This window comes from Larus michahellis, chromosome 11, assembly GCF_964199755.1.
Source record: "Larus michahellis chromosome 11, bLarMic1.1, whole genome shotgun sequence".
Taxonomy (NCBI): domain Eukaryota; kingdom Metazoa; phylum Chordata; class Aves; order Charadriiformes; family Laridae; genus Larus; species Larus michahellis.
This window is the reverse complement of record NC_133906.1, coordinates 9,810,669-9,836,201: the sequence shown is the minus strand read 5'-3', so window position 1 is coordinate 9,836,201 and position 25,533 is coordinate 9,810,669. Positions and strand designations below refer to the sequence as shown.

The 25,533-nt window shown below is 45.5% G+C and overlaps 1 protein-coding gene across 2 annotated transcripts in view; it reads left to right on the top strand.

Moving 5' to 3' along the window:
- Positions 1-25,533, top strand: part of HTR4 (5-hydroxytryptamine receptor 4) — a 139,075-nt gene that overhangs the window by 23,580 nt on the left and 89,962 nt on the right. Inside the window, exons 1-2 of one of the 2 annotated variants that reach the window (XM_074603474.1) lie at positions 6,246-6,387; positions 17,511-17,592. In XM_074603474.1, the coding sequence (XP_074459575.1) occupies positions 17,567-17,592 (26 nt within the window). In that variant the 5' untranslated portion in view covers positions 6,246-6,387; positions 17,511-17,566. Of the gene's footprint in view, positions 1-6,245; positions 6,388-17,510; positions 17,593-25,533 lie in introns of those variants that run through there. The other variant, XM_074603475.1, reaches the window with a different exon arrangement.

Sequence of the window (25,533 nt, the reverse complement as noted above, 5' to 3'; positions counted from 1 at the left end):
AAGGAATTGCCCATCTGGTGACTTGGCCACCTTATGCCAGCAGCAGTTCTTGGCTGTGCATAAGGAAGGTGCACATGCAAACCCTCCATCTTCATACCTTCCCTGAGGCCCTTCCTCTGGTGTCCCAATTTCGCATACACCCATGTCCTGTGGAAGTCCTGGCAGGGACTCGAGATTTCCCATTAGCACCATGTGAACAAAGCCCCCGCTGACTTTCCCTTCCAGCCCTGGGAAAGACATCCATGAAGCATGGATAGAAATGCCTCTCAAGTGATTATCTGTCTGTGTTTCAACAACAGTGAAAGCTTTTTCCTTGTATCCAGGCTGGGTTGTGGACCCTTAGATACTGTAGCTTTGGATGGAAGGAGTCTGTCAGAAACATCTGGAACTTGTTTCCCAACAAGAACATTTATTTTTGGCTAATTTAGTACTTTACAACTTCTCAGGACAAGTAGGTTTTTTTATTTACTTTATGATAGACTGTGTAAGTATGAGTAAAAGTTGGTTGTTTCACCAGCAGCGAAGAAAATGTAAAAAAAAGATCCTTTGGCAAACACCCACATACAAGTTTTTAAAAGCGGTCTCAAAATACTAAACTGCATCTGTAGGCTGCAGCTACTCCTTCTCCTCCACCGTGTATCCCTGTACTCCATAAAGGGAGTACAAAATGACAGCAAATCACAATCGCAACTTTTAAAGCCACTTTCTGTGTTTTTATAAATAGCTACACAATTTGCAGAGCAGTGCTGTATCGTCCCCTGCATTGCTGTACTGCCACATACGTGCCTGGAAACAACCGGGAAGAAATGATATAGGCTGGAGCATCCCACAGGTGCGCTGGGCAAGGTGTGAATTCCCCTCTGCACCTTCTTAAGGGAAACTTGCCAACTTTTGCTTTCCTGTTCCTAGGGCACAGTTGAGATTCTCTGCAATTGTTCCGAGCTGGTCAGACTTAGACCCCAGCTGATGCATATTCGGTACAAGGGTTTGGCATAAGTACCGAGACCATGAAAGACGGTGCTGAAACAATTGGGTGAAAGCAAGGGACTATTAGTGAAAAATGACAAAAAGGTAGCTTGTAAATGAAGAGAACTTACAACCTCCGTGGCCAGCAGAAGCTCTTTCCCCGCAGCATCAGACTTCTGCCCCAAAAGGAAACCACGGAGTACATGTTGTGTATCACATTTTGCAGAGACCAAAGCTGAGAAATCTGGGGCCTGCCTTAAGCTGGTTTATCTGTTTGTGACCAAACCCTTTTATTGTTTAAAACTACAGAATTTCAAAATAAAGGCCTTGATTGCATTATCTTAGTGACCAAAACAGGGTTTCATTGCTAGTCCTTGCCATTGCAAATTCAGAACTTAATAATAAGAAGTACTGCACAATATTCAGTTAAAAATCTGCTGTTCCCATAAGCTTACTTTCTGGTTAATTTATTTGCTAGGATATACACAGAGATGGCTATAACTGCCAGAAAGTCAGAGTTTCTTTGTACTTAGGAATAAAAAGTGGAAATTTCAAATATTCTCATGTTGCTCATGAGAATTGCAAAATGCTTTCAACATGATTTTTAGAAGTTTCTTTCTGAAAATTTCAAAAGGAAACAGAGTGTAGCAGTCACTCCTGCTTGGGCAATGAGGGGGTGGGAGACTGGGCATGGAGAAACGGTGGCCAAGTGAAGCCAGGGTTTAAAAGCCTCCTGGCAGTGGTAGCTCCAGAGAGGCTGAATATGAGCTGGACCCTCCAGCCTCTGCAGGAGACTGTCTGGAAAGGCTGCGATCCTTCAATCTAAGCAGGTCACTTGGGAAAGTGGCTGGAAAGCATGCAGGGCTGGACTCGCCAGCCGGATTTGATCAACAGTCTTCCCAAAATGCGTATGGTGGGATGAAACATCTGTTGTTCGAAAGTCCTGGTGCATTGCCTCGAAAACATTGTGTTCAGAAACCCCCAGCCTGCTTGGGGACGCGCGGGACCCTCAGCGCCTCCCTTGCGGCCGTGTCGCTCTGTACTTCCAGCTCCTGGGGACCTCAGCTGAGCTGGCCGTTCGTTGGCCAAGGCGGTGGCTGTCACATTGGCTCAGCATTGGCTCAGCACTCGCGTCCATCGCTCGCCGGGAGGACAAGGCAGGGCTCCCCACCCGCGGGTCTGACTGGAGCAGCTGGTGTCACTGGGGGACTCTTTACAGCTTTGAGTCGAGGCTGAGTGGGAAATCAGCTCTGCAAACACTGCCAGAGGAGAGTGGATATTATTTATTTAGTGCGATAATACAGCCCCAGTGGGTTAGTAAAACAGTAATTAGCAACAGGTCATGCTATAATTAGAGAGTCTGTTGCAGTTGGCTACCTCTTACTGAATGCCACCAGTAAGTCATCAATATCTGGGGTAAGTAGGGGATTAGTTTGGGAAGCCAGTGCTTTCAGGCACAGTTAGGGCTGTTTGGATACATGCAGATCTTTTTCTTTGCCTCTCTTTATCCTTGCAATTATCGTAACATAAGGCTCTGAAGTGGCACTTGCTTCTCTCTTAGTTGCGTGAAATCTTGAACAAAAGCTCCAAACAGCTCTCTTGAGTGATTAAATCTCATCTGAAAGAGCTTGAAGTCTTCAGAGGGTACAAAGGAGTAATTCTTTCCTCTCCTTTTACAAAAGGGGGAAGAGGAAAGTTCTGCTCCTCAAGCACAGGTTTATATTTTACATATGTCTTCCCCCCCCCCCCCCCTTCTTCTTGCTATTTTAAGAATTAAGTTTCCACAGTTCTATTGTCTGAACATCAGAAGTTTCTCTGGCTTAGACAGGCAGTGAGATTCTGGCACCTCATCTGTGAAAGGAAAGAAAATACCTCAATCAGTTAACTGCATTCATGGGTTTTTGCTGAATCTTCCTTCCCCTCAATGATTTGCTGTGTTTAAAGAATGAAGGACTGAAATCAGTGACTAGAGATGGCAAATAACTACCGGGTAAATGCCACACACATCAGTCTGGGTATGTTACTCAATCTTCACACCCTTGGATGTGCCTGCAGTGCCTTTGCATTGCAGTTTCATCTTTTCAGTCATAGCTTTCCCCTCCATCAGCCAGACTGTCCAGAACGGCTCCCATTTCTGCTCTCCGTGCATCAGATCAGCTCACAGGTTTTGCCTTGCCATTACCTGCAGAGATTTGCCTCCGGATAGGAGTCCGTTTGGTCGTCCTGCGCTGCTTGACTGCGGCAATCGCAATCAGTACAAGTCAAATGTGTGCATCTTCTTACTTGTCTGAATTTGTCCGCTTTCCACTGTCAGCCCCTAGGACCTCTTCTGCCACTGGGATTGTCCTGTCCCCAGTGTCCTGTTTCTTGAGTACATACTTGCAGGACATACTTAAATCCTCCTTCAGCCTCTCCTGGGATAAACTGAATAGATTACTCTCCAGAAGCATCCTATATTGAAAAAAACACCTCCCAGTTCTTTCATAAGGCTCATGGCTTTTCTCCTGTGTATTTCCAGCCATCCAACATCTTTCTTGTACATCCACATCAGCACAGAGTAAGGTACTATAGCAGCCTGGTACCTGTTTTCTCATTTCGAGATCCTCCTGAGAGTTATATTAGCCACAACAAATGGCACTAAGCATTTGCATTGAGCTGGAGATGAGCAGTGACCTTGTATCCTTCTCAGACTCATCTCTTTCCGAGGCTGAATTGCCACTGTCCTGTAAATACTGCCTTTATTTTGGCTTCCAAATATGTTGCCTCACCTTGGCTATTGTATCCAGGCAATGCAGATTGCTCTGTATGCTCATGCTGCCCTGTTAAATTTATCAGCCCCCTGGATCTTGGTCACCAGCAAACTCTAAGGGGTGATTTCAAGTGATTTTTCCTTGACATGGGGGAAAAACTGAGTAGCAGAAAACCCAGTAACAGGTTCCCAAAAGGACCATGCTAAAACCAGAATTGTTAGGCAATATTCCCTTGTTTGCATGTACGCTTGAGACCTCTCGCTATACTGGGTTTCACTGTGCTCAAGAGTCCTGTACTGTGTCGGTATTATCCTTACTTCTTGATAAAAACCTCATGTAGTAACAAATCAAATGCTTTTCTGAAAGTAGAGAGTACAGAAACTTATTACAGCAGTATTGTTGTTCATTATCACTGAAAATACCAAGGTGGCAAATTTATTCTCCTCAAATCCACGCCGATTTGCCAAATTCTATTCCCCATCTTTAATTCTTGATGAATTGTTTTCTTTATGAGCCATTTTATTATTGTGCTGGAGAGCAATCTTGGATTGATAGGCTTATAATTACCTAGATAATCCACTTTATTCTTTCAAAATATTGGTACATTTTTTTGTTAATTCTGATTGTCCAAGTTTACTGGAAATCAAGATCAACCATGTGTAAAGTTCCTTACCTAGCTCTCTTAAAAGTCTTTTTAAAGAAAAAGATGCCATTATCTGGACTTGCTAATTTTGAAGTGTCTAGCATTAGTAACTGCTGTTTAATGTGTTGTTTAATATCTGTGGGGATGGAAAAGTTCATCACCACATAATACGGCTCCCAAAAATAGAACAGAAGTATTTATTGGTGGTGTCTGTGATTCCTGAATCATGGTCAACAACTCTACCATTTTCCAGCTGATCAGCCTAACTTGTAATATTTCTTTTCTTCCCAATATGCTCAAAATCAACCTCTTCTGCAGCCTACAGATTTGTCCACAACTGTCACTGCTTTATGGCCATTCCCAAGCTTTTACTGTATATCCATGGCTACCAGCTTCCCCTTTCTTCTCATTATAGTATTTTCTGAAAATACTACGTATCTGTGACATCCGCCCCGTGCCTCCCTACAGGGTTGTTGGCGTGGAGGCTTCTCTGTGCTGCAGGTCTGTGACCTGGTGATTATCCCTCTCTTCTGTTTACATCCTTCCTTCTGTTTTAGCTCACTGCTTTCAGCTGTGTTGAAAACATTAGATATTGTCTAAACTCTTTAATGCACAGGTCTGTCTCTTCACATATTGCTGCTTTGCCTTTTTTTTTTTCCATTTGCTTCTCAGAAACATCAAGAGCTGCCACAATCACCGTTTCTTACGTGAACATTTCCTCTTCGTGTAGCACTGTGATGTCCTGTGTAGAAGCCTTGGTGAAATGCACTCACGCTCATCCTTTCTTCTGCATGATGCAGCAGGAGGAGGGAATGACCCACAGAGCCAGCTCTCTAGAGCTGATGCCTGGTCTAAGGTAATTGTCTGCTGCTTCGGCACGTCCCATCCTCAGTGGGATGCACGTCCAAGAGTCCCTCCAGTATCACCAGAAATGAGGGGTGAAGTCTTCTGCATTCAAGTCCTGACAAATTTTCAATTCCTCCTTCCTTTGTGGATCTGCTGATTCCCTGCAGAGCTGAAGCAAGCGGGGGGATTAGGAAGCCTGCATTTCACTGGCAACACAAAGCAGGATGCTGTTACCACACTTCCCCCACGAGGGAAGCAGTGGCATGGGGTACATCATGGACAGCCTGACAGAAACCAGCCTGAGGAACTTATTCATGGAGTAGCAGCCTGCAATGAGCAGAATTTGAAAAATGCACTTGTTCAAAGTATGAGTGCTGGTAGAAATAGCTGCTCTCTGTGAAACCACTGAAAATGAGCCACATGACATCTCATAGCTGCCAGGTGTCTGGTGCCAGACACAATTAGTGCCTGGACAGCTTGTTTTACCTGGAAAGTCTGGCTGATGAGAACTCACAGCCCACCTAAGGCACATCCTGTCCTTCTTAATTTGGAAATAACCATTTGAAAGCAGCTTGCACTGTGAGCACATTTATCCTTCTCCCTCTTCCCATCAGGAGCGCCATAAGGTTCGTAGCTTTGTCCCACCAAAGAATGACCTCACAGCTCCAAGTTTATTTTGGTTTCTTTACTTTTTAGTGACCTGGAAAGGATGGAGTAACTTGGTAACTTATTTCAAAAGACATTGAAAACATCAGCAGCACCTTGGAAGGCACAGAGCTCAGCACAATTTGTCAGGGAAAGATACTTCCTCCACTAGCATACATCCCAAATATGGACACACCAGACCCAGCTTCTGCTCAACCCCAGCCAACACAGCTCCTGGCCCCAGGCTGCCCTTTATAGCCCAGCAGGCCTGGGCCTGACTTACAAATACTTGGGATCAGCTATTGCTTCCACCTGGGATGATGAGCTGGTAGAGCCTGCAGCTGGGACGTAGGCTCTTGTTTGAGTCCCTCTGCTCTGGGCTGCTGCCTGCAGTGTGAGGACAGTGAGCACGGCTGCTGGTTACATACTGAGCCCTCAGCAATTGTTTTAATTGCTTTCTCTCAAGAAAAACTGCGTACCTTGGTTGTTGTCTTCTGACCAGCACCAGAGAAGGTCACTGCATTATTGCTGCAGTATGTAAGTACCTACGGTCTTCTCAAAGTAGTTCTGTTACTGCTGTGAAATATTTGGAGCAAACTCTTCTGTAGGTAACATCAGAGCCTGTGTGCTGAGAATGTATTATAGCACATTCTCTCTTGCATCATCTCCATCTTTTTAAAAAGTAATTAATTAATTAACCTTTTGACTTTCCCTGATGGTATCAGCTTCTTAACCAGAAAAGATGATGGCTGTGCACTTTATATATTTTGCACAGATCTGGAGAATCACATGGTCTCTTGGGAACTGTGATCGTTTAAGCTTGCTGCTCAACTAACTAATTTTTTGAAGTAAGCCAGAGGCAGATCGGGTTTAAGATGAACGTACTCAGCCAATTTTCTCTCCAGAAGCTGTCATCTTTTAAATGGAGTGTGAAGAAATGGCAGCAGAGGCATGAGTCAGTTGGGTTGGTTACGTATATCTGCAGCTCAGAGCTCTGGGGGTTTTGTCTCTGCTTCATTTTCTAAGATGTCCTGTGGAGTCATGGCGTTTCCACCCCGGCGCAGGGGCAGCAGAAACCTCCTGGCTCTGCTCTGCCTGGGGCAACCAAGGAAGCTGAGGAGAAAGAGAAAGCATGAACGTGATGACAATGAGTTAAACTGTGTGGGACCAGCGCCCTCACTCAGAGATGTGTCTGTTGGCAGCAGCCTCACGCTTGTTTTAGTTTATTTGTCTTAACCCCCCATACATAGAGGGTTTTGGGGGGTTTTGTTTACTTTAAGCAAGGACAGTGCTTGTGTCAGAGGAGGTCTGTTGGTGCCCTCGGGCAGGAGGGGGTAAGGTCTGTGCTCGTAGGCTTGCAGCCATGGGTTGTAACTTCCCAGCTAAGCCTCAGTGAGAAGTCCTCTGCTGCAAAGTTATTCAGACAGGTGCACCCCAAAACTTCCCATCAACAGTCAGTTTGGTCAGACAGAAGTAACAGGGAATCTTTAATGTGGGAGATCTAAAGCTTCACCTACACCCTTTGCGCAGCTGAAATCACAGAAAATGTAAATCAGCACAACCCTACTGATTTCTTACTCATAGTTACACAGGAGTAATTACAACAAATAAAGATATCTAGGCCAGGAACTACTCATGTTTCTGCTGAAGTCCAGGGGTTGAAGAACCATAAACACAGTGACTGGTGTGTCTCAGCGCCGGGCTTCAAAGCAGGAGTTTATTTCCTGCTTGCATTTCACAGGCTACAAAACCACCTTATGGCAGCAATAAAAATAAAGCAGAGGAATTTTATTCCAACACAATAAAGCTATAGTTGTGCATGACCTCCAGATGCAGAGCGGAATATGTCTACCACACGGTGCCCCATGTAGGAGATAGGGCAGGAGTTGAAGGTAGTGCAAAAGGCGAGTTACGCTCAAGTCCCTCTCGTCATGCTATGAATGAATCACGGTGCCTGCAGTGCGGTGGCAGCCTCGGAGGGCTCCTCTCTGCAGAGCACAATGAGGAATCTCTCCTGGCTTGCTCATCCGCTTTGACTCACGGTTCCCCTCCTCGGCCCTGGTGACACAGCGCTGCCCAGGAGGGTTTGCAGGCAGGACAGGAGTCCAAACGGGGAACCTGTTTTTACAGATGAAAAATGCTTGCCTGCACAGTTGGGAAAGCAAAGAACAATATCATGTATCGAAACACAGCAGCCGGGAGTGACTCCAGGCTCTCTCTGTGACATTTCGGCACTGGGTGGCAGGAGGGAGATGGTTCCTTTCGCTGCTCTTTCCCTCGGCTGTCTGAAGGTGGCAACTGCCGATGTGTACTCATTAGCAGAGCTCGGAACAGCGCAGCAGTGTATCTCCATGATAAGATGAATGCCCATGGCAATGTGCATTTTGCACGGGTCACTTTCTGTTTGTTTTGGAGCAGGGTAGCTTTTTAAACAAGAGGCTGGAGCCTTAGGCTGCTGTGAGCCAGAGGATTGCCATTGAGTCACACAGTCACTGCCCATTGCTGCCTGCGATGTTCTTCTTGGGTTAGAAGCTAACCTCTGCCATGAGACCACCAGCACTTCTCTCTAAAGTTCATTTTCAGTAGGAGGGCCCTTTACTGGCTAGTAATCTCATAGAATCGTAGAATGGTTAGAGTTGGAAGGGACCTTAAAGATCATTTAGTTGCAACACCCCTGCCATGGGCAGGGACACCACCAGGTTGCTCAAAGCCCCATCCAGCTTGCTCTTGAACACCTCCAGGGATGGGGAATCCACAACTTCCCTAAGCAACCTGTTCCAGTGCCTCACCACCCTCACAAGTAAAGAATTTCTTCCTAATATCTAATTTGAATCTCCCCTCTTTCAGTTTATAACCATTACCCCTCATCCTATCACTATACTCCCTCACAAAGAGTTCCTCCCCATCTCTCCTGTAGATACTGGAAGGGGCTCTAAGATCTCCCCGGAGCCTTCTTTTCTCCAAACTGAACACCCCCAACTCTCTCAGCCTGTCCTCATAGGAGAGGTGACCCAGCCCTCTGATCATCTTTGTGGCCTCCTCTGGACCTGCTCCAATAGGTCCATGTCCTTCTGATGTTGGGGGCTCCAGAGCTGGAGGGGAGCCTGACCAGAGTGGAGCAGAGGGGCAGAATCCCCTCCCTTGCCCTGCTGGCCACGCTGCTGGGGATGCAGCCCAGGATGCAGTTGGCTTTCTGGGCTGCGAGCACACACTGCCAGGTTGTGTTGAGTTTCTCATCAACCAACACCCCCAATTTATTAGAGAATTGGTAGAAGCAATGATCTCGGGCGAAGTGTAGAGCTGCTCTCAGCTGTGGTGAGCAGCAGGTCATGGTGTGCGTGCAGCTGCCTGTAGAGGCAGAGCTGAGTTAGTGACGGTGTTGGGCGAGGGGTGCGTTGCCTTCAGTGCCATCACATCATGTCAAAGCTGAAGGATTCCCATATTTCCTAACATTTGTAGTGCACATTTCTCTGCTGTGTGTTGTCCTTCTCAATGCGAAACAAAGTGAGATTATTTGACTGCAGGCACAGAAAGCACGGCTGGTGCCCTGCTGGGGCATTGGTTTCCACACCCTGGATCTGTGCTGGTGTAAGAACAAGAGTAGTTGGAAAGCGTGCTTTCCAGGGAGGGCAAATTTACAGTGAATTATTGGGAAGTTTTATGAGAAGTGAGCAGGAAGAAAATGTCGTAGTCCTGTACAAATCCCCATCACACACACACACGTATGGGTTTCTGTCCTTTGTGGTGATGAGGAGGACTAACATTGTGGCTTGTCCTCATAAACCCAAACCCAGTTGTGACAGTGTCATGGAAATCATGCCCATCTGTGTTTCCACCCACACTTCCAATGCACTTGCTGAACTCGGACACCCTTCTTGCCTTCATATGTTGATTGATATCTCTTACTGCATTTTGGCTCTTTTAAGAGACCCACAGTCTCATGCTGGATGTTTCTCTTGGCTTCCTGTGCTGAGGGTTTGATATGGCAGTAAAAGACTTGGAGCATTTTGGTTACTAAGAGATGATAATAGCTAAAGGCGAGAGCAGGGAGTTGTGAAATTTCACAATACTACTGCCACAGTAAATAACCCCTCAGGTTTTATAGCTGCTTTCTCTCCTCAGACCTCTTACACAAACGTAGCACGGTGTACACAAGGATCTCATACAGATGTCTCTGCATTGGAACAAAGTCACCCTTGAACAGCCCATAGAAACTTTACTGCTGTAAATATTTGGTCCAGGACAACAGGTAGGCAGAATTGCTTCCACGTGCCCTTTCCAAAGGAACAGCCCTGACAGTGTCTGTTAGTCTGTTAGTACTTTTTTGGTACTCAGGCGTGGTATTTAAACTCTCATTTTTGAAAGTGCAAAATACCTTGGTGTAAGGCTGAAAAGGCGCAGAGGTTCCAGCTGAGAGGCCGTGAGGGCCAGCCTGACATGAAGAAAAGCCCATCTGTCCACAAACAGGCAAGCACAAGGTGTTGGCCTCCACCGTGACCCGTGTCCCGCCTGTGACTCCCGTGTCCCTTGGGAACGTGAGCCCCTTAAACTCTGTGCATGTGGTTTGGGTTGTCAAGCCAGAGGCTCTCTCCATGAATTTAAAGAGCTGTTTTGTAAAATAACCCTTCAGGGAAAAGATGCTTCTTGTGTCTTTTTCTATTTCAAGCTGGACTTTATTTTCTTTTTCGGGTGAAGTGTCATGTCTATCTTTGCTTAAACAGAGAAAAAGTGCTGCATTTTAACCTGCTGGAATAACGTTTGATTGAAATCAGTCCAGCAATCTGTCTCTGCTGACAACCGAGGGACTTCTTATCAGCTTTGTCCTTCACAAGGAGAAAAGAGACAGCAGTGACAGAGAAGGCAAGAAGTGCTGTGGGAGAGGGCAGAGCCTTTATCAGAAACGGGTGGTGGAAATGGAGCTATTTTATCTGGGAGTGAACAAGTTGGATCATTCTGGTATTTCCTACTCCCCAAGTGTTGTCATGGACAGAATATTCTTTTGCAACTGTTGGAGGGTTTTGGACTGCTCTGCAGTGACGAGCAAGAAATTATCTTTGGATTGAGGTGACCATCGCTCCACAGCATCAGTTTAATGTGGCCTGGGAAGGTCTTATCCAGATGGTCTCTGCTAACAAGTTCTGTTTCTCATAAAAATGAAGATAAAATCGCAACTCCAAATATGAAATGTGGTGGGAATTGAGCAATGGCTTTTTTATTCAATCCCACCTTTAATTTGGAGGATGTTCACTACAGGAAGCAAGGAGCCTCCTAAAATCACGGATACAGATAGTAGTAATAGTCTTTATTTATGTCAGAGGGATTCCTCTGGTCTTAATCAGGAATCACAAATACTGGGTGGAAGTTAAATGACAGAATCACAGAATGGCAGGGGTTGGAAGGGACCTCTGGAGATCATCTAGTCCAACCCCCCTGCCAGAGCAGGGTCACCCGGAGCAGGTTGCACAGGAACGCGTCCAGTGATGACTGCCTGTACTTTCAAGAACTTATACTCCGAGATGTAGAGGACAGCAGTTTCTAGGGGAAGGCTAAACAGGCTTTCCAAACGTCTGCAACATCTTTTTTTTTTTTTTTTTTTTTTAATCAGCCCACTGCTCTGTGTTACTCAGTAACAACGGGTGTCTGCAGGAGATCTATGATGAAGTCAGAGACTGCATCAAGTCGTCGTCACTGCTCACTGAACTCCACTCTAAAAAGACAAAGCTGGAAAAGGATGAGGGAAAAGGGCATTTTTTTACCTCACAACTATAGAGAGAAGAGTGACGTCAGAGAACTGCAGTGATAAGTCCAATTCTTTGCAGAGAGCATGAGACGCTCAGAAACTGAATTTAGGGTTTTTTTTATATCCCTCTCCCTCCTCCGTGGTGCATTAGAGCAGAAGGAAGAGTATGATATTCTTCTGTAGGTAAAATGAAATGGGCTTTTCGGACTGTTCAGTCCACCCCAGACACAGCTTCAGTTAAGGTGTCACAAATGATGAAGCAGCACAATCCAGCACTGCAGGAAATAAGGGTGTAAGTTTTTCAGGAGAATGACTCAAGTCTTCTCTTGTCATCAGCTCAGCAGTGACAGAAAGTGGAACTAGATGGGACTTGAGTGGGATGGAAATAAATTGGATGAAGAATGTGTCAGTGTCTCAGTTAATCAGTGCCTTGCAAGGAAAAGGTCTTGCAAGACTGGTGTGGCTGTTGCTGTCATCTGGTGGGACATTTTCTCTCTACTGGGCAGACCAAGGCCACCACACGAGGCAGGTGAGTTTGTGGGCACTTAAGAGACAGCTGTTGTCCACCAGCTAACTCTTTATAGTCTCTGAGAAGTGAATTCTTTGTTAGTACCCTAAAGCCACTGAAGTAAAGTTTCCCCAAGAGTCGCTACAGCGACCCATCTCCTCGCTGGGTTTTCCCTTTCTTACCCCATGGGAGTGGAGGTGAGGAGGAGAAGGGCAGACGAAGGGGAGCATCAGTGAAGGTGACTTGGTGGTGTGTCAGGTGAAGGAGTGAGGCACAAGCACGCAGCTGATCTCATCTTGACGGATGGGTTCTGATTTCCCTGAATGCCATCAGCACAGCCTTGCCGAGGCTTATTCCTGGATTGCCTTTCCCAAGTTGGAGCCAGTCTCCTGTGCAGTGATGACTAGGACTAGTCATACACATATGGTATATCTGTCTTGCTCTTTTTTGGTGCCAGTGATTAGTGGAGAATAAAATAAGATGAGGAGTTCTTGCCTCACAAGGGAAGTCTATGGAGCTGTCATGTCAAGCCTGCTGGAGATGCCGTGCCTGTATTTTTTTCCAGTAAAAAATGTTGTGCTTTTGCTGAAGTGAAAATACTGCCAAGAGTACTGACTTCAGTTAAGTTTATCTGGGTGAACTGTTCTTTGCGAAGGCCTTCTTTTTGTTTGGTTGGTTGGTTTGATTTTTTGTTTGAGTTTTGTGTTTGATTTTTTTTATTTATTTCTGGTTTTAATTCTATTGTAGAAAGTTTCAGTTATTGTAGAGGTCTGCATGACAGCATGATGGTACAGACAGTGTGTAACTTCACATTGAGATTACAAAATTTTGCAGAAAAATAAAGCAAAGATGATGAACCCAAACTGGAATTTTGACATACAAAATCAGTGAAAAGGTTTTCTTCCATTTTGCAGGAGTTATCAAAATTAATCTTTTGGTGACACCTGAAAGACTGAAACCGCTTCACTTCACTACCTAATTTAGCCCCTCATGGTAACCGAAGTCCTTAGGTAGATTGCTGTGGTGAGCTTTTCATTGCAGTCCCTGGTCCCAAATCTGCAGAGAACACATACCAGGAGGCTTATTTTGAGGTGTATCTGGAGTGCGGAGGTTCAGCACGAGTCTCCTGTCTGGCCAGCGGAGCAGACCCGTGTCTGAGCTGGAGTCCCACTCAGGTTCCCTGGCAGGTTGTGAGTGGGGCCGCTCTCAGCACGCCTGGGATGGAAAGGCTCTGGGAGCCCAGGAGAGGAAGACCATGGCCTTGCAGGACTCTTGCCCCCGGCCATGCTGTAGAGCAGGGACTGCTCATGGGCTGTTGGAAGCTGGACGTTCATGTTCAGGAAAACGTGACCTGGCTGCAGTGATGTGTGTGGCTCCGTGTGCCTGTAATCACTGCCACGCACAACAGCTGAGCTCTTTTGTGCTGAAGAGAATACACACATGACAGGCTGGATGGTGTAAGGGTTGAGCTAGGAGGTCAATGTTATCTTTCCTGGGCAGAGAACAGCTCCCTAATTGAGTGTGAGTAATCACTTCAATAACAAAGAACAGCACCAGGCCCTCCATGTGAGCCAGATATATTTAGAGAATACCTTGTGGAGACTTTTTTATTACATGGTATTGACGTCATTTTTCTTTCTTTGTTAGGACTGGAATGACTACAAGTCTAACCAACCACTGCGGTGTCACGGGGGAGAGCAAAAGGGAAGGGAGATCCAATTTTAAAATGTCTTACAGAAAAGCTGACAAAAGCTAAATTATGTCATTGGTTTAATGTCCTTTCATTATGTGCTTCCGCCTATGGGGAAAGACGAAAGCACTAACAGCCCCTAAAATACCACAGGTCTCCTCTACAGTGGTGGGATGTTTCCGACCCTGGAGGGCTGTGAAGTGTGATGCCAGGAATGCATTGCCCGTTCAGACCCGAATGTTGCTTGTTTCTGTATTTGTGGGGACTGAAAATGTTACAAATTACTTTAAAAGCTTTCTGAGGGCTGCAGAGCTTAGGAGTATGTAAAGAATTATAAGGGAAAAAAAAAAATTGTATGTGAGGTATAACGTAAGAAATGTGGTTGCTGGCTGTCCCACAGTGTAGGGGCTGGCTGCCAGAAACACACCTACCAGCACAGGGAGGTGTAGCAGGGTGTTTGTGTACAAAATTCCAAGTTTTATCAAAATCCTTAAGACCTTCATTTTTTTCCTGTTTTGTACCAAAAATGATAATCCTACTGTGTAAACAAACACAAAACAAATGAAGAAAATACTAATGGAAACACTAAATTTTCCTGTTTTAAAGTGTCGTACTCGCTGTGACTGAAGGAATGGTAATGCTGGTGCCTACATAGAAAATTACATTTTGATGAATAGATAGGACATCAATTCTGATTGTACCGAAATTGTGAGTTTTGCTTGTTTTAGAAAGTTTCCCAAGAGACCTCTTAAATCCTGATACTGAAGGGAGCCGGAGGGGACTGGGGTAGTGCAGATAGGTGATATTTTTTTCTGTCTTCTCTTATTCCTACCCTCCACTCTTGCTGGCTCCCACACGCACGTGTTCCCCTTGTAATTCAGGACTGCAAAGCAGTTTCGTAACTTCCCACTGCAACAGTAAGAACTGAAGCCTCTCTTCTCCTGCAGAGCAAAGGAACAATTTCCCCATAATCAGCGTCGAGAAAGTTTGACCAGATTTTTCTCATGGCAAATCAACACTAAGACCAGTTTAATATCTATATCTTCTGTCTGGGGGCTGCTTCTGCTCTGTTCTAAATCCTCTTGTTGGGGTTCAGTCAACCTCTTTGTGCCTCTGTGGTCAACTGAGATGACAACTTGCTTTTGAAGGACACTGTAAGGCAGAATTGACCAGTGCTCGCAAACTGCGCTGGCAGGCAGAGCAGATGGGTCAAGATCTCATGGGTTTTGACTGCAGTTTATCAAGGTTCTGTTTGTTTCATAAATATCCTTTTTGAAATGACAGGACAGGGAAGAATGGGTTCCTGTCCCCAACTGAAACAAAGCACCATATCGGACCTATCCTGGCGTATTTCCTTCATAATAAATTGAAATTAACCTATATGCCAAATGAATGATTTGAACTAAGTGGTTGCTTAAAACCTTTTTGGAGATGAAATAATTAGGTTTCTTTTTGTCCATTTGTTTGATCTTAGAGTCTATTGGTTGTATTTTAATATCCCCAAAGGCCATCTTCCAGGATACTCTTTCTGCATCTGTGACAGGCGAGGCATTTTGTTCTATGGAAGAACTCCAGAGCAGGGGCACAGGAGAGGTGGTTTGGGTCCCTGAATTAAAGTTGGAAGTCAGCTCTTAGGCAGAGGTGACTTGGTCAGAAACTCTAGACCCTTACATTTGCAAAATGTAGCAGTAGTCTTTAAGTCACCAGATCCCAGAATGCCCTTAGAAACACCAGTTGAAGGCTCAGGCTGTAAGTAGTGGCTGAATTCTGGAGGTTTCCACCCTCAGATGAAAACACGCTTTTGACTCGAGTAAGTTTTGCTTGTGAAATTATGTCTAGTCTATACCTACTGAAGCACTAATTCTGGTAAACGCTGAACCAGGCCAGGATGGTGGGTGTTCGTTTGCAGTGCAGACCTGGCATCACATCTAGGAAGTCTGAGTCAGTACTATTACGATCTTTTCTTTGAATCCAAGTAACCACAATGGCATTATTTGCGTTTGAGTTATTATTAATAGCACCGGGGTGGTGGCATTATCCCTGGCTCTCTGGAGACGCGACACAAGGGGCAATCAACAGTCTGAAGTGCTCAGAAACTTATCCGATTTTTTCCACTGGATTAACAGCAGCAAACACACAAATGTTCTATTAAGATGGTGCATTCATTTCTTTGGTCATGATGGAATTTTGATAGAATTAAAAATACCATTAATATTTATATCACTTAATGTTACTGGGAGTAAGTACATTTATTTATTGAACTGCAAATCATTTAGTTCTTTGTAATTACAGCACTGCTATTAAGTATTCATAGGGCTGTACAATATATTGTCACAGGAAACCTATTTTAATTTAGTGGTAAGTCAATTTTTTAATTTTGTGTAAAAACAGAAACTAATTTACCAAGGATCGTTGCTTGTGTTTTCCCAGCCCGGTTTTGCAAGCCTTTTTCAGTTGATTGTATTTAAACTACTTTTTGTAGCTTTTTTGGAAATTACCATGAAAAGTCTTAGGTCCAGTGCAGCTTACATGTGTGCATGCTGTAACATGTAATTCTGAGTTTAAGCATAGACTGGAAGAGGTCATTTGTATCGCAGTGCTCAGCTCCTCATTGTCACCAGAATTGCAATATAGCGTATTTTCATAAACTTAATAAGTTGATCTTGGAGAACAAGTTTCAAGAATGGTGCCTGTATTAGTAATTTATGTCGCTTGCGTTTCTTTCTAGAAATAAGACTATTATTTCAGTTGTGTGAGTCTTTGAAAACTTATATAGATGGATTCTTCTGAAGTCATTGAGGGTTTGGCTTGCAGAAGGACAGGACAGATTGACCAAGGGTATTTTTGTGTATGCCCCTTTCCACACCAGCACCTGGAGCTCACCGGGTACAGCACAGCATGCTGTGTGCACTGGTACAGTGCTTTGGATTCATGTCTTTTGAAATGATTTCCCTACTTAACTCCTTTGTGGTAATTAGAAGGAAGGAGCTGCTGCCATTCTGAGGAGGCACTACACAGAATGGGATTTTTCAACAAGTGACACAAGATGTCTGCAGAGGACCATAACGGATAATGTCTTAGATGTCATCTGTGTCCTGTGCGTTGTTTCTTATGACTTCTGCCTACGCTGCTTCTCCTGACCCCTATGGAAACTGAATATTTGTCCAGAAGAGCCTTTTCCCTGTGACAGTGCAGCAGCCCTTCAGTATTCTACTTCCTTGTTGCTGTTGAAATAATTCTCTGGGAATCTAAATCCCAGAAGTTTCCAGAAGCGATGGTCATGGAGTGGATTAAAGACTGACCTTAGCTTCTAGGTGAAGAGATGGGAGCTCATAAAAGGGGGAATTTTTTGTTATTTTCAGTAGAGCCGGTGTCCCCCATGGACATTGAAGCACTCTGTTAGCCCTAGGTTATACATGAATGGGTGGTGTATGCACAGCCACAGAGGGTTGTCTCTCACTTCAGCTTGATTTTGTGCCTCCAGGCATGCACCTTAGTGTTGTGAGATACAAATATGTCCGGGTAGATAACAGAAAACTGTGTGTTGTCAGCTCTATGCAGTGGTATGACTTCATTTTGACATGTCTGCATAACTTCTGTTTTCACGAGAAGCCAGGTCAGAGGGGCAATGTGCGGCGCATGGGTGTCTTCAGTGGGGTGAGTGTGCACCCATGAGAGAGCCTTTCATTTAAAGCTGTCCTTTCTACCTCTCTCCACTGCAGGACGAGGTCTCTTCTGTGGACATTGAACTCCCAGCTACCTATGCCTGTTGCCTGTGATGGAAGAACTTGATGTTAATGTGAGGTAGGATGAACTACACGGCTCCTCCTGTACCGCGTCTGGTGAGCTGCAGGGGGGCAGTGGCCATGCGATGGGTTTGCAGAGCTGCAGGATGGTATTTTCTGTTTGCCTGTAGATGAAGGGCTCTGCTCATGCAGCAATGCCTTCTTTTGGGGTTTCCTGGAGCTTCTGTGAGGATGTAGTGTTGCCCTGTTATTTGTGTAAATGTCAGATGTGGCATAGCCAAGACAAGGACTTCCTTGCAGTAGGATGGATAGGGCCCCATCAAAGACCGGGCACAAGCCCATCTGTGCCTGCTGAAAGTCTCATCCCGGGTTTTTTCTGTTTGGTGCAATGGTCTAAAAACTTAAAGCCTCATCTCGGCTGCCTTATTACTGGGGCAAGCAAAAAACTGACATCTCTGAAGTAATTTCAAATCCCTGGGCACACTGCTGGGATCAGGGAGAGACAAATTTCATTACGGATCGTTTTGATCATGGAAGTGTGACGCAAACAGAAATTGTTAAAAATGGCTGGAGATCCTGTTTGCAGCTGTCCCCAGGGCACAAGGCTGGCAACAGCTCTGCCATTCTCCCTCAGGTGTGATCTGCAGGGTCTTTCTGTAGGACTAGGATTTGTTCCTTTTGTTTCTTGACCTTTTGAGTGGCCAGGCTGCTGGTGACACTGAACTGTGTGGGGACCTGAACTAAGACCCACCAAACCCACTTCACAGAAGGACATCAAACTTCTGACCAAACCCATGTTGCTGGCCCAGACACAGGAGGAAGCAATATTCCAGTTGCAATGAGAGATGTTGCATTTCCAGGAAGAGTTTTCTTAAAAAATCCACTCAGGAAGTATCTTTTTGATGTCTTAGGCTTTTATTTTGGGGAGTAATTCTTTACCCTTCCCCTGCCTGGACACTCAAGTGTATGGGGAATGCCTTGGAGAAAATTGCTCTGAAAGAGACAGATCAAATGTATGTACTCTGGTCTTCCAGGAAACTTTTTCCTAAGGCATTACTGAAGAGAGATCAGGAGGAAGCGCAGTACAGAAAAGGGGAGAACAGGGTCTTACACCTCAAAGGGGATCCTGTTGTGCTACCCTGTCCTCGCAGCTTTCTAGCGCTTGGGCTTTCAGGTTGGGACATGCTTCTGTGCAAGCCACAAGCCACTCTCTCCAGTTGCATGCCCAGAGCGAGATAATATGTTTTCAGAGACAATTTCTGTTCTTAATGAGCCTCCTCAAAGTGCTATACTATCAGAGAGAACATCTCTGGCCTTCATTCACCTACTCAAGTGTCGGGAAAGTCACCAGCAACTCCAGGTTGCAGCTTTAATGCGCTCTTAGCAGGTCACATTTATAACCCGGTAATCAATGCTGAGAGGTAATATGTTTTGCTTAATGAAATTTGTCTTGCCTTTTTAATACCAGAAGTGTAGTTAAATGCGTAGGTTACTGCTGTTTCTCCGTTAAGGTGCTGACACCAGGCAATTTTCCCTCCAGTCTTTTCCTTCCTCTAAAGACACTAGGAAAAAAATCTTCGATTTCTCACTATGGTGAAAAAAATCCTCCACTATACATTTCATCATTCGTAGAAAGGAACTCTGTCAGTTCATAAACACCAAGGGTCACAGAGAAACTGGCTCGCCAATGCCTGAACCACAAGTGCCTGGGCACAGGGAGGCTGTACCGGGAGGGAAGCGTGACATTATATTTACCTTACCAAATGTTCAGTAATGTGCTATGTGCTACCAGTGGGGAAAGACACTGAGTAGCTCTGACCCAGTGTATGTTTTTAAGTGATCTATTGGAGTTTTGTAATTCACTATTTGTATGAACCCACAGATCGTTATCTGTTTCTTCCTATTTCTGAATTTTACTGTAATTCCAATCAGCCCTAATCCTGAGCCAGAAAAAAAATCCAACACCACCAAACCCACCACCCCAGCCCAAACGCCAAACTCGGATAAAACTGATTCCTGGGAGAATTAGGCTTTCTCTTCCTACTTGTGATGCTTTCCAATATGTGATGTAGCCTGAAGTCAATGAGAAGTGCTTGGGAGGATGGGGCTTTGGGTGCTCGGGGGGTGCCGGACCGTGGGCAGAGCTGGGGGCTCTCCTTCGGTCAGCTTGCTGTGGAAATTGCCCATTACACACCCCCGGGAAAAGGTTTTTTTGGAAAGAGTTCCTCAAGAGACTGCTTTCACCTGGAGACTGGTTAGTGCGGTCACTGGTGTGGTCTGACCCTGGCAGGGCAGTGGAAGCATCTCTGAGGAGGAAATTCTCCTCTGGTGAACTGTTTCATCTGCCTTCCTCTTTAGATGTTAAGGTGTTCCTAGGGATCTGGTGAGTGAAAATCCATGGGAATTTGAAAGCTCTCCTGAATCAATATTGATTCCTCATTCCCCAGCTGTTTTGATCAAACACTGTGGTCAGATCTCACTTCGTTATACTTCAGGAATGATTTTATTCTTTTGTTCCTGGAGACTCTTTCTGAGCTGGGCTAATGCAGTCCTTCACTTTGTGTGGCTGTTTGTATATACAGACTTCATGGTAGGCATATGATTTTATTGTGACTCCACACTCTTTCAAACCATGAATTTTTTGGGTTTGAGAGCTTTGCTTGTCAGCTGCCAGAAAGTAGTTCATGTTTCTCCTTTATCTGACCTGATTTCAGCTTTTCTGCGGAGATGTGAGATACTGAATGTTTTCTGTTGCAGCCAGGAGCTTCCACCCATGATTTTCCAGAGCCGCACAGTGGGCACTCGGATCCCCGCGGGGTTCACGAATGCTCCAGGGGGAAGTTTACACGAGAAGGGGAGCGAGCAAAGCTTGGGGAAACGGGAGGTGCTTTGATAACGTGGGCACAACAGCAGGATGGGTGGAGGGGGGCACAGGTTGATTTTGTTTTGAGCTGAGCCCTGCGGAAACAGCATGTCGCTCTTCAGTTCAGAGCACAAAGTGCTGTAGTTGTCCTGCTCCGGCCAGCTGGGATGGCCGTGGGCACAGGGCTCCTGCCCTCGACAGGTTTTGATGAGGTGCCCCAGAGGTTGCCAAGTGATGAGCATCTTTACATCTCTGTAGCTACCTGAAGCACTGCAGGTAGATTCAACTGTACAAACATTTTATTTCTGTGGAAAAAAATTTGGTTATGAATTTTACGAAGGCTGTGGTGTGGGGTTGGAGAGGCATTCCTCGAAATTTTGTGGAGTCTGCTTTGGGACTTGTATTTATCAATCACAGCCGAGGAGGGTGGCAAACCTCATTTTCTCAAATTCTAGAGTTGAAAAATAAATGACCTTGCAAGTATTTCCAATTTATATTTTATAGAATTTCTTAATTTTGTGCGGCTTGGTGATTGTTATTGGACACATTTATTATAGGCAGTAGGTTAATGAGATACTGTCAAGTGGTTTGGAATGAAAACTCGAACCCTTCAATTGGTTAGAGTATGGGGGGGGGGGGGGGAAATTGTTCTCTCTTTTCTCTTCATTTCAAACAACTTCATAAAAATACTAGTTGGGCACGCTACAAACAAGAGGACAGCGTGGTCCTTCCCACTGCCCGGCTCTGGCACAGCGGGCACATAGTGAACCGTAGGCTGTTTGCTGCTGATGCCCTCCGGCCAAAGGGCAGGAGCTCCTGCAAATGCCGTCACTGGTACCCTCAGTGGCACAAACCTCTTCCTCCGCCTGAAGGTACCACTTTGAATCTTCTGTTTGCAGCCAGAGCTGGCACTAGGGTTTGAGCAAGCAGACGGCTGCTCTGCCTGCTCATGGCATGGCGTTTGCCCATGGTTCTAGTAAATTTGTACAAACCTTCAAAACATGTTTGCACTTCTCTTTTTCAGTTTTTCTGGGTTTTGATGCATTAGACAATTTCACTTTTATACAAACACAATGATTTTGACAGCCTCAGAGAACAAGGAGAAAGGCTGAATCTCTTTGGGCGCAAAAGGAGAATACGCAGAGAGATGCTTTGGTGCAGTCTGTTTGACTCTGCCTGCGCTTGCATTTCAGTGCAGGTGAATCCCCTGGTCATCCCCGCACACGGGGTATCAGTTCACATCACATAGCTCTTAGCAATGGAACTTGTGAACGACATTCCTCTTGGAAGACACTAAACCAGCAGCTCTGCGCCACGCGCTCTGCAGTCCGCAATGAGTTTTTGAGGCATGGGTTCAAACCATGCAGCTTCCACACCCAGGTGTGGTGGGGACATTCAGGCAAGGAGACTAGACTAAATCTAATCCAAAATATCCCCCATGTCCCGCGTAGAGTGGAGATGTAGGGACCTCAGTACCAGCTGCTTTGATCTCTCCTGTTGTGACAAATTACCTGCTAAAGTAGGCACAGTTTGTGTGTACAGAAGTCACCTGGGAGTCCATGGACTCTTGTTTTTCAGTGCACAAACCAGGCAGTTGGCCCTTACAGCATGTGGGTAGGCACCTAATAACTCTGCCCATGAAAACTGTGAGAGGAGCTTCCACGTACCAAGAGCAGCACCTGCAGACCTCGCTGAGCAACCTGGAGAGGCTCGAACAGGGAGGACTCTGCTTCTCTTGGGCACTTGCCAGCGTAGGTTGTGAACGTGCCGTGCACGGGGAGTGAGCAATAAAGCCTTCCTAGACCTTTGATAAGACTGTCATCTCACTACAAAGCATTCCCTGTAGCCAGGAATGAAGTAATGCTTCCCGTCAGCATGCCAGTCCCTCCTTATCTCTTAGCAGCTAAATCTGGCTCCTTTACATTACTGGGAGCACAGGTGATGCAAATTTATGCCAGTTCTGAATGGTGTGGTTGGCCATTCTCATGCATTCTCCCTTCTTTCAGCTCCAGTGCTCATCGTTCGTTCATTCATCCCGCTGCTAAGGGTGCTGCATGGCAAGCCCAGCGCTTCTAGCTCCTGGGCTGCTTCAATTTTAGCTGACCAGGCGCCATAGAGGACTCTTCGTGATGCAGCTCTGCAAGTCTCCCACCACCCCACAGCTGTAGGGTGCTCAAATGCTTCTTTCAGTGGGCTGCTCGGGGATACTCTGCTGACACAGTTTGAAAAACATTGGCTCAAGTGTTTTGGAAGAGCTTTTGGCACAGGCAGGCTCTAGCGTGGTTTACAACAGTGCAACAGGTTGGGAGGTGGTAGTCACTAACAAGAGGCAATCTGAACACTTCTGAAAAGCTGCAAACTGATTTTCACGAGCTGGCTGATGTTTCCATTGGACAAGCACCCTGCTGTTGCATGGTAAATATTGACAGCACAGTTGTGTTTCAAGCAGCTTTTACGATATTTCTGTTATCGTTTTAACATAAGAGGCTGTGCTCTGGGCTTTGGGAAGCCGCTTGTTTTCCAGTTCTCGCACCAAACTCTTTGTAGGACCTTGGGCAAATCTTCAGAACTGATTGATTCTCCCTTCTGTGACAACTGGAGTCCTGTACAAGCTCCAGCACTAGCAGCCCTCGTTGCTCTTCAAGCCCATAGCTGGGAGTGGAGAACTGGAAGAGCAGCTGCCAGGCGTTTGCAGTCTCTCACACCCTTGGGCAACAAGGAGAACCCTCTGCTATTTGACTGGGTACTTCTGAGCGTGGTCAGGGCTGTTCTGTGTACTTCACACCGTATAAAGGTTTCTTGCTTCATCAGGTGTTGGGCAGAGGCTGTTTTGCTTTTGAGAAATAAGCTTTTGAAAAAAAAAATCAGTAGAATGTCCAGCGCAAGTAAGTGGCTTTTATGTAAGCCTTTTTATTGTATCTGTTGGTGAGAGCAGGCTCCCTTTGCTAAATCAACTATGGAGAAACAATGTATTATTTGACTTTGTCACAACAGTAATTGCTTTTTATTTTTAAGCTGAGCCCCCCAAACAGCTGGATTTTAGATTGATGTTAATTGCTTCCAAACTTGGCTTTATCAGCTTTAGTTTTCTCAGTTTGTTGCTGAAGGTATTTTTGTGGCTAGAAGTACTCTGAAAAATGCAGAGCCCTCCAGCAGTACTGTGTGGGGTTCATTAATCTTGTCTTGACTTTGAGAAATGAGAAGCAAGTTGAGGGAAGAAGGAATCAAATTGGTTGAATTAGTTGTGTTTGTTTTGAAGCAAAGAAAATATTCCATTATTTAACCCAGCTACTGTTCCCAAAGTCCTCATACAGAGGCACAGTGAACGTTATTTCTGACTACAGATGTTCTTGGTGATATGCCCTCTTGAGTCAGGTTGTGTTTGAGTGAATCCCAATTCTGGAGCTTCACTGTGTTGCCCCAAGAGGCTCCTTCCTCCATGAATCACAAGAAGTGGTGCTGTTGATGGCTGGCTCTAAGATGGGTTTGTTTCCTAAACCTGGTACGCTGGTAGGGTGGCTGACTGCAGAAAGAGGTAGAGAAGGCCTTGGGTCTCCTCTCCCCATCCAAACGTGGTGGGAAGAGGAGCAGTAGTCAGTAGTGGGAGAGAGAGGGACCCAAAGAGCTCCATCCCTGAACCCCTGGGAGGAGCTAAGGGATGTCCTGGGAGAGGAGTCAGTGTGCCCTCGGTCCCTGTGCTCCCCTTGGTTAGGACACTGGCAGCTGGCAGCGAGGACCGAGGGGGCCAAGAACTGAGCTGTGAGGCAGGATAGGCAGAAAACCGGGCCGAACGCAGAGGTGGCTCTTTTGGGCAAGGGGGAGACTGCGCTGAGCGGCTGGAACAAAATAAGTGTCTGATTTAATGACCCAGACTGGAGAATGGAAGGGTTTTAGGAAAGAGCTTGTGTGCTCCGAGTGCCCAGCTAGTGGGGATTCGTGGAAAGCAAACAGCTTAAGATTCCTTCATTAGGTTGCAATATAATTGTTTATTCTTATATATATATGTATATATATATATAAAAGCTCTCTTTAAAATCTCTTCAGCTTCTACACTTTGAGTCATTAAATGATTGTTTATCTCAACTTCTTTGATCACATTTCTGTTTAGGTGAGAAATACCAGGCTAAAATGTCATTTAACAGGCCAGAATCAGTGTAGAGCACTCTTCTTTTCCTAGTCCCCTTTCTAAGGGAAGATCAACTCTAATCCTCCTGTAAGACCTGCTGCATCCATCCAGAAAGGTATTTGTTCACGCATTTCTGTGGAGACAGACATACTGATTGAGAAGATTTTCTACAGATCCCCATCTTTCCTGCCTGTGTCCCCCAGCCAGGAGCGGTGCCGCGATCAGAGGAGCGCGCAGATGAGAGCTGAGTGTTTTTCATCCCTGGGTATACAAGTGATATAATGTCCTGTTCTGCTTGCTGAGCTGATGTGGATGAGCGCACTTTCTCCTAAGGATAATGACAGGCAGAACACACAGTGCCAGAAAAGAACCAAGCAAAACCCTACAGATCCCTTATGGGGCAAAACTTAGCAGTATTCCTGTACGTCAGCTGTAGATATGACCATATATAAGCTTTGCTGTTGAACAAAATGAACCATTTTATAAGTAGCCCTTTGAAAGAAGGCCAGTTTGTAGGGTTTAGCCGCTGCATGCCTGGCTGCTTCCCAGGGATGCCAGAGTTCTTGGGTACAGAATTCACGGGGAATTTCTGAATTCACAGCGTTGCAGAGTATTTCCCCATCTGCAAGAGGAGGGGCTAAGCAGGAGGGCACAGGGAAGCAAGGCATGGCGTAGAGATTCACTTTCATATTTTTGTGCTACTAACCAAAAATACTGGGTAGCCAAAAGGGCCCTGCAAAAAGAGTTCTCTCTGCCAGATCCTGCGTACAGCCCAGGCACAGCTCAGCAGGAGCGATAGGTGTTATCAGCCTGGGTACTTTTCATATTGCTCAACTTTTTTCTCAGTTTCTAGGGAAACACTTTATAGCACTATATTTATCGGAACGTCTTTCCAAACACCTCCGCCAACACTTAATTAATGGCATTTTTAAGCCTGACTCCAGCTTCTGCAAATTAATAGCGTGTTCCTTTACAGCAGCTGTGGAGCAAGCGAGAAATATATCTACTCT